General features: G+C 53.0%; 3 protein-coding genes across 3 annotated transcripts; 1 reads left to right on the top strand and 2 right to left on the bottom strand.

Annotated features, from left to right (window-relative positions):
* Positions 1–168: 168 nt before the first annotated feature.
* On the bottom strand, positions 169–3,376 carry COCSUDRAFT_27513 (translation elongation factor). Its single transcript, XM_005650394.1, has 8 exons — positions 3,352–3,376; positions 3,057–3,243; positions 2,501–2,887; positions 1,922–2,143; positions 1,535–1,744; positions 1,165–1,347; positions 874–1,008; positions 169–743 (listed from the first exon to the last, which is right to left on the bottom strand). The coding sequence occupies exons 2-8, from the start codon at positions 3,228–3,230 to the stop codon at positions 714–716; spliced, it is 1,341 nt and encodes a 446-aa protein (XP_005650451.1). The 5' UTR covers positions 3,231–3,243; positions 3,352–3,376; the 3' UTR covers positions 169–713.
* A 204-nt stretch (positions 3,377–3,580) lies between these two features.
* Positions 3,581–10,064, top strand: COCSUDRAFT_27509 (hypothetical protein; the record flags this gene model as incomplete). Its single annotated transcript, XM_005650393.1, has 17 exons — positions 3,581–4,065; positions 4,171–4,239; positions 4,343–4,399; positions 4,482–4,601; positions 4,739–4,880; positions 5,042–5,204; positions 5,392–5,524; positions 5,618–5,927; positions 6,093–6,416; positions 6,683–6,862; positions 7,101–7,339; positions 7,458–7,562; positions 7,730–7,897; positions 8,272–8,456; positions 8,804–9,027; positions 9,317–9,506; positions 9,794–10,064. Exons 1-17 carry the CDS (start codon positions 3,883–3,885, stop codon positions 10,062–10,064), a joined length of 3,063 nt encoding a protein of 1,020 aa, XP_005650450.1. The 5' UTR covers positions 3,581–3,882.
* A 333-nt stretch (positions 10,065–10,397) lies between these two features.
* Positions 10,398–12,139, bottom strand: COCSUDRAFT_35450 (mitochondrial carrier; the record flags this gene model as incomplete). Its single annotated transcript, XM_005650392.1, has 8 exons — positions 10,398–10,622; positions 10,860–11,027; positions 11,156–11,269; positions 11,309–11,365; positions 11,462–11,586; positions 11,683–11,808; positions 11,890–11,975; positions 12,117–12,139. The coding sequence occupies 8 exons, from the start codon at positions 12,137–12,139 to the stop codon at positions 10,398–10,400; spliced, it is 924 nt and encodes a 307-aa protein (XP_005650449.1).
* Between the last annotated feature and the right edge of the window lie 703 nt (positions 12,140–12,842).

Here is a 12,842-nt window from a genome sequence, read left to right as displayed (position 1 = left end):
TGCTGAATGAGTCATCAGAAATGTTAGCGCCTGACAGTCATATAGATGTTTTTAGTGTTGCCTGCCAACAGCCCGTTTTAAGAAGATGTTGGAGCCCACGTGGTGCACCTGCAGTGCAGATTTGCTGCGATGGGAAAACAATGCAAACACAAATATGACACCCTCACAGCATTTAAAACTGCCTTGGTTACACGCCCACATAAGTATAGACTGCACTTGAGCTCCCTTGCAAAACCAAAGGATTGAAACACATTGTCTGTTGATGGGTCACAAAGCAGTCCCTATATAGAGGAAACAAGTTGAGATTTCAAAGTATGGAACGAGAAGTATGTCATCCCCACCAAACATCCTGATGTCACAAACACCGATGGCACAGCGCTGGGAGTTCCAAAATGTTTGATGAAAGCCAGAACACAGGGCTCAAGCCTATCCTATGAGGAGGTGAAGGGTTGGTAACAATGCTACAACGAAGATCTGGAATGCACAGGAGACTGCGCACACCGCAGGGCAGGCCCTGCTTAGACAAGAAGCTTCGTGAAGCCACGCCACCTAAAGTCCAGCACCCAGTTCTGAGCATGCCTTGCGACAAGGGCATGCCAGCAAGGGCTGAGCAGCTCCCGCTGGGCAGGAGCTGCCTGGGCACAACAGGGGCGGGCATCGCCAGCCGAGGATGCACAGCCCCAAGCCCAGACCTTCATGCAGCTCTCAGCGGTTCACTTCTTCTTGGCAGCTGCCTTGGTGACCTGCAAGGACAGTTCACAACAGTCAGCACAGCTGATCTGCACATGTCTCATTCCTCACATCACTGACAAGCAAAGGGCGACAAGGACGGATGGCGGGGACATAGAGTGGGAAGGAGGCAGCGCGGCGCACCTTGCCAGAGGCGTCCTTCTTCTCGACGGCCTTGATGACGCCGACTGCCACGGTCTGGCGCATGTCACGCACGGCAAAGCGGCCCAGGGGAGGGTACATTGTGAAAGGCTCCACGCACATGGGCTTGGTGGGCACCTGCACAGGACAGGACATGGATGTCAGTCTCAAGATTTGTCAGAAGGCAGTTTGTGGAGCAGGCAAGAAGGGACGTGTTACACATTGCTGGAAAAAATAGCATTATAGCAATGGCACAATGCAGCAGCACAGGGCGGGTGTGGTCAGAGGGCGCACCATGATGACGTAGGCGGCGTCACCGTTCTTCAGGAACTTGGGAGCGGCCTCCAGCTCCTTTCCGGAACGGCGGTCGATCTTGGTGGTGATCTCCTGGAACTTGCAGGCAATGTGGGCTGTGTGACAGTCCAGCACGGGCGCGTAGCCGTTGCCGATCTGGCCGGGGTGGTTCATGATGATGACCTGCGCACCAGCCACATGCTGTGTCACTCTCACAGCTCATTCCTGCAGCCCTGATCATCAAACCATAAAAAAATCCGCAACCAACAAAGCAGTCCAGACTGCTTCTGATCACATGCATGACATGCAGCAGATATAGACACCGCAGAAAAGGCTGCCAGAGTGCTGCGTGGGGCAAGTAGATGCGCACCTGGGCAGTGAAGTTGGTGGCCTCCTTGGCGGGGTCGTTCTTGGAGTCGGAGGCGACAAAGCCACGCTTCAGCTCCTTGACGGACACGTTCTTCACGTTGAAGCCCACGTTGTCACCTGGGGCAGCCTCGGGCAGAGACTCGTGGTGCATCTCCACGGACTTGACCTCAGTGGTCAGGCCGGAGGGAGCGAACACCACCACCATGCCGGGCTGCACATTACACACGAAATGCATCAGCAACACATCTAAAAGCCCACAGGCTACCATTGCAGCCAGTGCCATGGCAACTGCATCCTGCTGTTGCCTCATGATCCTTCATGTCATGCATGCATCCTGCATGGGTCAGGACCAAGTCAATCAAGGTTGTCCTGTTGTGGCCATGCTCACCTTGATGATGCCGGTCTCGACACGGCCCACCGGTACAGTCCCAATGCCGCCAATCTTGTAGACATCCTGGAGGGGCAGGCGGAGGGGCTTGTCGGAGGGACGCTTGGGGGGGTCAATGGCGTCCAGGGCCTCCAGCAGGGTGAGGCCCTTGTACCAGCCCAGGTTGGTGGAGCGCTCAATCATGTTGTCGCCCTGGAACCCGGAGATGGGGACGAAGTTGACCTGCAGCCAACAAAAAGGTTGATGTCAGCAATCCTGCCAGGGTAAAATCTTGTAAAGGCCAGAACACTACTACAACACCTGTAAAGCTCCGAGATATACATCTGCAAATTCCTGCACAAAAGCAACCAGAAAGGCCACTGATGGCAACAAAGGGAGCAAGTGTCAGCTCCCGATGCAGTAGCTGCAGGACAGGTGGACGTCCTGGTGGACGCCATAGGCAGCCAAAACCCCCCGTTGACAGCCTTTCCTCAGGATGTTGCACACCCAAAGGGCACAACTGCGCAGCAGTCATGAGAACCAGTTGCAAAGCCAAGATAGCCAGGTCAAAGAGCCGCCAAGATCGGCTGTGAGGCGCACCTTCGCCGGGTTGTAGCCGACCTTCTTGATGTAGTTGCCGACCTCCTTCACGATCTCGTCGTACCGCTTCTGGTCGTACTTGGGCTCGGTGGCGTCCATCTTGTTCAGGGCCACGATCATCTGCTTCACGCCCAGGGTGTAGGCGAGCAGGGCGTGCTCGCGGGTCTGCCCGTCCTTGGAGATACCGGCCTCGAAACCACCAGGGGTGGAGTCGATGATGAGCACAGCGCAGTCAGCCTGGCTGGTTCCCGTGATCATGTTCTTGATGAAGTCACGGTGGCCTGGGGCATCGATGACAGTGCAGTAGTACTTGGGCGTCTCGAACTTCCACAGGGCGATATCGATGGTGATACCGCGCTCACGCTCGGCCTTGAGCTTGTCAAGCACCTGCAGCACAGGGGCAGAGCAGTCAGTGGCAAACCAGAGCTACAGGAAGCTGAAAACACTGTGGCGCTACAATCAGCAGCCAGAATCCAAAAGGCAACAAAAACACATCCAGCAACCTCGCCACCAATGCATAAAATATTCTTTTCATCGAAGAAGCTTGAACACTCACCCAGGCGTACTTGAAGGACCGCTTGTTCATCTCAGCAGCCTCCTTCTCGAACTTCTCAATCACACGCTTGTCAATGCCACCCAGCTTGTAGATGAGGTGACCGGTGGTGGTGGACTTGCCGGAGTCGACATGACCAATGACCACAATGTTCAAATGCAGCTTCTCCTTACCCATGGTTGCGAGTTTCCTGCACAGCACACAATCTTGTCAGATCAAAAAGCCAAGCTTTCCGAAGGCAAAACAACTTCATATTCAGCCTCAAAACAATACACATGGAAAGGGAAAAGTGGCTCACCAGCAACAGAGGATGCGTAGTCTGGTTGGAGAAAGAAAGGTTTGCTTGAAGAATCCAGGAGAGGAGGCGGCTCTCAGCGCCTGGGCAGGCTTTAATAAAATGAGAAGTCTAACCTAATCTGGCTCCTGGAGGCTGTAGATGGTGTTGCTGGCCTGGTGCCATCAAAGCAAATGTATTTCGAACGCACTTCCTGAATTTTCTGGTCCCTTGTGAATTCCAGAAGGCATCGATCGATTCCTTGATCAGATCTGATTGATCTTGTGCGGTTCATCTTTCTTGTGATCTGGTGGTGATCACTCTGAAGCAGCTCCTCATCAGTATAAAAAGTTTCCGTTTGCAGAGAGTTAAAAGCTTTTTGAGGCAAGTGGAGGGCAACTGGCATCGCCTCTTAGCATCACAGGCTCCCCGCCACGACTGCAGGCACGGTGGGGTGTGAGTGATTCTCACTTGGTATCACAGCGCGTCCCTTCAGCATTGAAGGATGTTTCTAGGTCCTCCAAATTAAAAGGAGCTGCACAGCCGCACTATAGCATGACTACGATACTACCAGAGCCCGTGAAGAGTCCACAGGACAAAAGGCTTTACAGACGCATCCGTCTAGCCAATGAGTTAGATGTCCTCCTCATTGAGGATCCAGACATGGAGAGATCCTCCATAAAAGATGACGACGCCAGCAGCATGGCGTCGAGTGAGGCCGACAGTTCTCAGGAGGAGGTGCGCCATCATTGAGGCACCAGGACCCACAGAAAAAATGATCTACCCTGGTCTATGCTTGCCTGGCATGGCATTGCTTGCTGACACTCGGAGGGATTTGCGCAGCAGGACAGTGACAACAGTGAAGATGAGGATGGTTCTGGTGATGAAGCGACGGCCAAGGGTGTCAAAAAGGTGATGGCTCCATGTAATTGTGTACTGTACATCGTTGTTCTGCAGTATGATCTACATGTCTGGCAGCATGCATCATCTCATATGGCTCTCATGCTATGCACAGGCAGCTGCAGCCATGGCGGTTGGGGTGGGCAGTTTCAGTGATCCAGATGATGTTCCGGTGAGATTGCATTGTAAGCTTCTCTTTAATGCTTGCGTGTCTTAATATGCTCTTAGGCTGATGTTTGCCTGCTTTGAAACAGGGCATGAGTCATTATTTGGAACATATGCTCTTCATGGGCTCCGAGCAGTTCCCCGACGAGAACGATTATGACGCATATCTGCAGAGTCACGGAGGTTCAGCCAATGCGTTCACAGAGCTGGTGCGGACCAAATCAGCTATCTCCACATTTCACCTTGCACTGATGTACTTAGAAGTGTGTTGCATGTCATGCTCAGGCATGGTGGCTGTCATTCGTGTGCTTTGTGCAAACAATCATCCTGCATGTTATCTGAACAGGAGTTCACAAATTATCATTTTGACTGCAAACCAGACGCACTGCACGGCGCTCTTCAGCGATTTTCGCAATTCTTTGTAGCGCCACTCTGCAAGGCTGATGCCCTTGAGCGGGAGGTCAATGCTGTGGACAATGAATTTTCTGGTAATTTCAGCTCTTCTTTCATGCTGCTTTGAGACAGTAACCTCTAATAAATGCTGTGCACTGGCTATCCTCATGTGAGCTGCTAGAAGGAGTGAAGGGCTTCCGAACATAGACTTTCAACATGACAGATAGATGAAGAATTGCTGACATTTGCATGGCAGGGGTCCAGCAAGATGACTCGATGCGGCTGGCGCAGCTGCGCTGCCACACATCCCATGAGGGTCACATTTACAGGAAGTTCACATGGGGGAACAGGAAGTCTCTGGTGGACTGCCCAGCCGCAAAGGGCATCGATGTCCGTTCAGAGCTGGTGCAGTATTATAAGTGAGTCCTCCATCGTTCATGAAATGCCTGTATTTTCTGTCCATGTTTATGTGACTTATCAGGACTGCTAAAAAATTATACGAGCCGCTTCATGTCATGCTCTTTGCTGCCGGAGCAGACCTCAAACATGACCCTTTAAAGTGGGTTTGACGTGATGCCTGAACTGGAGCATGCATGATGCACCCAGGGAAAATTATAGCGCTGAGCGCATGTGCTTAGCTGTCCTTGGCGGAGAGCCGCTGGACACACTGCAGCAGTGGGTCTTGGAGCTCTTCTCAGCTGTCCCCTGTGGCCGCGGACCCAGGCCTGAGTTCTCAAATGTCGGCCTGCCTTTCACGGTGCACTTCCCCTCCTGCCTGCCCAAATCCCTCAAAAGGTAAAATTGTCATCTTGGCATATACGAACTTGAGCAGCTGATATCAGCAACTGTGTCGCAGGGCGGCAGGCTACACATGATGCCTGCGGTGAGGCAGGGCCACCAGCTAACGGTAACTTTCCAGCTGCCTTCGCTCTTGACAGCCTACAGGGAGAAGGCAGAAGACTACGTGAGCCACCTGGTGGGCCATGAGGGCAGCGGCAGCCTGCTGAGCGCCCTCAAGGCCGCCGGCCTGGCCAGCAATCTCAGCGCCGGTGTCAGTGAGAGCGGCTATGAGCGCAACTCGGCCCTCTTTGTCTTTGATGTGACTATCACCCTCACTGAGGCCGGCCTCCGAGCTGCTCCTGGTGTGCTCATCCATCCACCATTCTTATCCCTCGTGTCAGAGGGGCTCTGGCATTTTCTGCATGTGAAGGGGTCTGAGGCGATTTATGATGCGGTGCAGAAAGCCGTTGGATCATTTGCTAGAACAAACGTCCGTCCTTTCTGACACTTCATATGCATATGGTCAGGGAACGGCTTGGCGACGGTGGGCTTTCTGTTTGGGTACCTGCAAATGCTGCGCACGGTGGGGCCCCAACAGTGGGTTTTTGATGAGCTCGCTGCCATCGCCAACCTGAAATTCAGATTCGCTGAGGAGGAGGACGCCTGCGAGTACGTGGCTCGCATTGCTGCTGACATGCCACACTATGCGCCAGAGCACGCCCTGTGCGGGCCCCACCTCTATGATACTTGGGATCCATCACTGGTGCGCAAACTTCAAGGGTACAGCTCCCCAATTTATTTGAAATGTACACTAACAGCATGCATAAGAACTGGAGTTGTGACTCACCAGTGTTTGATTGGCTGCAGGTCAACACTTTGTTAGATCGCATGAATCCAACAGCAGCGCGCTTTGACCTGCAGACCAGCGCCTTCACAGAGTTGATAGAACAGCAGAATGTCTTGTCACAGCCTGGCGCAATCTCCAGCACAGAACCCTGGTACACAGTTCTCTCAACACCTCATTCCAGCATATCCACATGCCATGTCATTGACTCCTACTGCACATTACCGTTGGACTGCATTTGTGTGCCGTGTGCAACACGGCCTGACAGAGCAGTATGCCATGACAGGTTTGAGCTACCATATGTCTCCCTGCCCCTACCTGCTGAGCTTGTCAGGTCCTGGGAGGAGCCCTCAGAGGCCATGATGCGGGCCCTCTCCCTGCCTCCCCGCAACCACTACATACCAACAGATTTCACGCTGCGCTCTGCTGGCAATGCAGATGCCAGCAGCAACGGTGCTCAGGCAGCTGCGCTCAAAGAAGCTGCTGCCGCTTTGGTCAGAGGCATGTCAGGGACAGCTGAGGAGGTAGGCTCCCTCCTGCCATGCAGGATATTTCCATATCGGTCTGCCAGCACTTCGTCATGACAGGCTGAAGGGTCTCATGCATGCAAACATGCCTCATTGATCGCATGTGGCTTCCATATGACAGGCGGCCAATGGGGACACCAACGGAGCTGCACAGCAGAATGGAGGCATTCAGCCTCTGGCAACTCCGCCACAGCTCATAGCAGACGCGCCGGGGCTGCAGGTGTGGCACAAACTGGACAGCACATTTGAGGTGCCCAAGGCGGTTGCATACATCAACATCACGTCCAAGGCGGCCTATGAGAGCCCTCGGGCTGCGGCAGCCACGCACCTCGCCATGAAACTGCTGGAGGATACCCTCTGCGAGACCACCTACCTCGCTGATGTTGCCGGGCTTGGATATGATGTGCGCCCTTCCTGCCCCTCATCTCTGACATGCACTGATCATGCATGCCTCAATCAGCTTCCAAGATTGTCCAGTACAGCAATGATGGTGTCCTCACGGTGTTTTTGGAACTTTGCAGGTGTGGCCTGAAGGTCTGTCTGGCATCGAAATAAAGGTTGAGGGCTTCAGTCACAAGATGGCACTGCTCACCTCCACCATTGTGCAGCAGCTGGTCTCACTGAAGGTTGCTTCTTACTTATCCCTGAGCTACATTAGAGCTCCTGAATTTTCATCCAATTTCCAGTTTTCATCTCCACGATGTAATCCTCTTCTTCATGCATGTCAAATGTTTAGTGGCCTGTGTCCTTGAAAAAACACATGCATCTTGTGAAGTATGGTGGTGGATTACAGGCTGACCCTCAGTCTTTCGACCGCATCCGGGAGGTCTTGGCGCGCAAGTACCAGAATGCCAACATGAAGCCCGACCGGCATGCCAGCTACTTGCGGCTGCGCGCTCTCAAGCACCTGTGGCATGTGGACAACATTCTTCTGGAGCTCAAACTGCTCACACCAGCAGCTGTGCAGGCATGTTTAGTCACGCAGTAATCTCTAACTCATGTTCCTTAATTTCAGCAATATACTGAGAGAGACACACTGCTTTACTGAGAGGAATCGCATGAAGTGAGAGAAAATGCATAATAATTAGACAGAATGATTATTTACTGGGGAAAACTGGCATTGGTGAGCGATGATGTTTGTCTCGTTCGTCGGAATGGCGAGATCCACCAAGTCTCACAAAGCCTTGACGACAATTTTCACCACCCATAACCTGAGCTCACCGCGGCACAAGCTGCCAGAAATGCCTTCACCTTGCTGTCACCCAACAATCCATCACCCTGAACGCCAACTCTTTCACCGAGTGCTCCACATCTTTGGTCTGGTGCGCGCAGGAGTTCCTGCCGCGGCTGTTCAGGGACACGCACATCACAGCGCTGCTGCAGGGCAACCTGACAGCGGATGATGCGATGGAGATCGCCAGCTCTGTGCGCGCCGCATTCCCTGACGGCATCATGCCAGCTGCCGAGCGGCCCCTCGATCGCGTCGCCATGCTGCCGCAGGCCAGCAGTCTTCTCCACAGGTGCTGCTCCGCTGCCCTCCCCTGCTGCGCTGTCCTGCTGCCATCACCACCTGTGTGTGTCGCTCTGGTTGTTATTGCCCCTTTCAGCAATCTCTGTTCACTCTGGCATTCCACACCAGTGCGAAGCGAAACAGCGCTTTTATGCGCTGGCAAGAGACACTTCCCTGGAGGTTGTTGTTGTGCGACACTCTTGGAGGCCGCCCTAGAAAATGTCACTAAGAAAAAGTCACACTTTGAGCCAGCACCAAGCAAGTAACGCCTCATCAGAGAGTCCATTGCTGCGACTGCGAGACATTTCCCAATTTTCTTGTGGACACTGTGCATGAGGGGTGCATCTGTGTGCGCAGGGCGCCGGTGAAGAACGCGGAGGAGGACTGCTCGGTGGCGGAGGTGTACCTCATGGCGGGGCCAAACGAGGTGCGGCTGCGCGCGGCGCTGGATCTGCTGGAGCAGGTGCTGTCCGAGCCCTTCTACGACCAGCTGCGCACCAAGGAGCAGCTGGGCTACAGCGTCCACGCCTCCACCCGCCTCACCCACGGCATCCTCGGCTTTGCCTTTGTCGTCGTGTCTGGTGCGCGTTGCCTCCTGCTGCGCCCCCTCCTCAGCTCATCTTGCTCGATGCAGCCGGGTTTTTCGCGCTGTGGATGACCATGCTAGTCATGGCAAGGTCCAAAGACCCTTCTATGCAGCTTGTTCTTGTTGCATTGTGGATGACTTTGCCAGTCATTAAGATGGCCTGACCATGCAGCATCTGTTTTTTTGTCCATGGTCATCATGGGTTACTATCATGGGGCACATTTATATGTCCTCTGGAGCGGCTGTGTGTGAGGGGAGCTGACGGTGCTGCTTGCGTTGAACAGCGACTTTTGGGCCGGGGCATGCAGACGAGCGCATAGAGGCATTCCTGAGGGGCTTTGCTGCGCGGCTGGACGCGCTGTCAGTGGACGAGCTGGACTCCAACCGCCAGGCACTCATCGCGGCCAAGACCCAGAAGGACCACACCCTGGCAGACGAGGCCGACCGCAACTGGGAGCAGATCTCAAGCAAGAGGTGCGCGCCAGCCACATTACCTTGCACTCTGCTCCACATGGAACCCCTGCCGCCCCTATCTTTCTACCTTTTGCCATTCTAGCCTGATTCTCTATGTTTTTAACCTTTCCTGATGTCCTTCTTGGCGCTTGCACTGCCTTGCATGTCTTGCATTCTGTCTTGCTTCAGCTTGCCATAACGGCGATTTGGAGCAGGTCACCTTAGACTTTGCTGTTGGCTGGGGTGATTGACAGATCCGGTGGCCTTTCAAGAGTGGCAGTGTCTGAGAGCTGGCTGCCCTGTTGCAGGTATGACTTCCTGGCGCGGGAGGAGGAGGTGGCGGCTCTGGAGCAGCTGACTGTTGAGGAGCTGCAGGGAGTATTCAAGGCATTGCTGGTGCCTGGAGGGCCGGAAAGGAGGAAGCTGGCAGTGCATGTTGTAGGGAAGCCGTTTGCCCAGAAACTCACCAGTGCTGCGCCCGATGGGTGCACCATGCTGTCTGACCTGGCAAAGTTCTGGGAGGACAGTAGTAAGTATGCACCTGTTGTGGGCGCCACTCCAAGTGTTGCAACTATGTAGAATACAGTGCAATAGGTTGCGCTGCAAGGCCACTTTTCAAGTAGGGCCAACCTTCAAGTTGCAATTTTGATTTACAATTGATGGGGTCCAGACATGATTGCAAGTTACTGAAGCTTGCCCTCCCAACTACGTGAGACACATACACAGCTTGCCAACTGTCTGTTTGAGTCCATCCCTCCCATTTGAGGCCTTGGTGTGGCAATCCTTATGTATCTGGTAGCTCTGAATTCTTTAGATATTGTAGTATACTAGCTAGCATCTAAGCATCTGGGCCAACAAGCAACATCCATCTAAGCACCTCAAGGTCAGACAAAACAATTGCTACCTTTCTTGCTAGGCAGGCCACTGGATTTGGTTATCAAGCAGCTGCATGACCTTCTCATAGATGAGGAAAGTGATGGCTGACTGCGGCATGACTCGCAGCACATTGGGCAGCAGGCCCTTGTAGAGGCCCCTGACGCCTTCTCTGCGCATAGTCACCTGTAAAGTGCGCAAGCCACTGTCATAGCGCACGCCCCTGAACTGGTCCTGACGCTGCTGAATCCGAGCACGCACAACCTGCCCATCACACATCCACCCTCACACGTGATTCATGTCGAAGCTGCTGTAGACATCTCTATGCATGATATTTCATGTCTGCAGGTTATCACGAGTCTCTCATTCTGTGAGAAGGTGCCCACAGCTCCGCAATTGAAGGAGCGGCAGGGGGGAGCGGACATGATGTCACACAGTGCACATGTCACACAGTTGATGATTTTGATGCATGGGCATTAGGGACATGATGTCGGTATGTGCCTGTGATGGGTAGGTCACGATGGAAGCTGCAAGCTTGGACACTGCTCCGATGACAGAGATTTCGAGGGAATTGAGGGGCTGTTTGCTGTCATTGTCTCGCATGAGCGGCCCTGATGCCGCCTTCTTGAGCTCCTCATACACCATAAACTGTATTGCGCCATGCGACACCTGCGCATCACCAGCATCTCATTGCGCTGAACACTTGCCTGAAATGACATAAGTCTTCAAGTAAGATAACGTGACAACAGCTCGCGCTGCATGATCAATGACATGCGCAGGAGAGGAGCAGAGCTCACCAACAGCAGGGATGGGAGGAGACCCCTGTAGAACCCTGCGAACCCCTCCTCTTTGGCTATTTGTCTGACTGCATGCCCAAAGCCTCTGTATGGATTCGAGAGCCTGGCTGCTCGCTGTGCTGTTCTTCCACCAAGTGCCTTCAGGCTGCTCACCCTTTGCAGCTGGAGGCGCGTTTTGATGACCCAGATTGGATTCGTCAGCAGGCAGACCTGCAGCAGCCCTTGAGCAGTCAAATAAGGTTGCCTCGAGATGCAGATGATGCACTTAGCATGTTGCAGGATTCATTCAAAGTGAGGGATACTTACAATGCAACCGGCCTCAGCAGCAGACAGGAGGTGCAGTGGCGCTGACAAGGAGGCTTCATTCCTCAAACCCTGCCACCTCATCTTTGCATTGTTATATGCTGTGAAGTAAATGCCCCATGACAGCCCTGGACCATGGCAAACAGTCGTGAGCAATGCACAAGGGAGCGCCTGAGTCCCTAGCTGGAGAGGACAAACAATGTCTGTTGAGATGGGGGCCGCACCTGCGCCCAGAAGGGCTGGCGATATGCCAGCATAAAGCGCTCGCCAACCCTCGTCCTGAACAATCCTGAAAAGTGCATCTCGAGTCCCATAGTACACTGGAAGGACTCCGGCCACACCGTCTTGGACTGCAGAGGAGCATACACGGGTTCAGGCTCGCCATCAAAATATCTAGTAGCGACCAAAGTACCCTGAGGAGCACCTTGTACCTTGGAGACGAGTCTTGACGACGTCCAACGGATGCAGGGCTAGGACTGAAACCAAGCCAGCGGTGCACCCAGCAACGGCATGCTTCCTGCAACGAGTAAAATCAGTTCAAATTATTGCCTGATGATCTCTCAATCGTATCAAAAGTGCAAGGCTATATAAAGACAGGATCCACTGAGCAATTCATCCCAAACAAGCAGCTGAGGAGCGCTGAATTTCTGAAGCCCACCAGCTGTGCTCACTGTTAGACATTTGTCAAAGGGGTAAGGTTATCGCGCTGCTATTTTCTATTTCACAAGACCGTACATAATCCCAAGTACGAAAGCAAAATAGACCTGTGCAATGTGCATGTACACCGAACCGCAACTTGCCAGTGAGACTGAATGAGAATGAAGCGATAAAGGTGAGAATTGTATGTGTCCTTTACGGAGACGTCAATTCTTCAACTTCATAGTAATGGAAAGAGGAAGAGAAATGGACGATGGGATGGCCTGCGTCGTGGAAGGCAGCTTCCACAGAAAGGGAAGGTGCCTTGGGGGTGCACTGCAGGAAGACATGGGTCAATGCAGATTCTCCATTAGTATGATCTCATCACTGAGATTTGGACAATAAGCTTTCGTGGGAGTTTGCTCGACTCATGCATGTTATGCTGCACAGAAGCCCGCGCTCATGAGTGATCACAGATTCATGAATTATTATAAGAATTCTTTTTTTATTATATATAATGATTATGTATAATGATTCACTGATCAGCTGCGCAGTCTGGCTGGGTGGCTGGGCCAGCTGTGAGCAATGATCAGTACTATAGGCATACTAGGCCTAGCCTGGCAGGTGTTTTGCAGTTCAAAATTTGCACGGTAATTCAAGTTGACTTCAATTAGAAGCGTGGCTTCAAGATAAGATATCGTCATCAGGTTGATTGTTGTTCTTAGAAAATAATACCAAAAATCTGCTG

The sequence above is a fragment of the Coccomyxa subellipsoidea genome (assembly GCF_000258705.1).
Source record: "Coccomyxa subellipsoidea C-169, whole genome shotgun sequence".
Lineage (NCBI taxonomy): Eukaryota > Viridiplantae > Chlorophyta > Trebouxiophyceae > Coccomyxaceae > Coccomyxa > Coccomyxa subellipsoidea.
Note: the sequence above shows the minus strand (reverse complement) of the source record. Positions and strands in the feature narration are given on the sequence as shown.

Bases quoted from the DNA above. Each gene is read 5' to 3' on its own strand.
- COCSUDRAFT_27513 (XM_005650394.1), bottom strand. From the start codon at position 3,230: ATGGGTAAGGAGAAGCTGCATTTGAACATTGTGGTCATTGGTCATGTC. The intron at 2,888-3,056 runs GTGAGTGTTCAA...CCTGTGCTGCAG, and splicing joins GGTCCTTCAAGTACGCCTGG to GTGCTTGACAAGCTCAAGGC. The intron at 1,009-1,164 runs GTGCGCCCTCTG...TGTCCTGTGCAG, and splicing joins ACGCCGCCTACGTCATCATG to GTGCCCACCAAGCCCATGTG.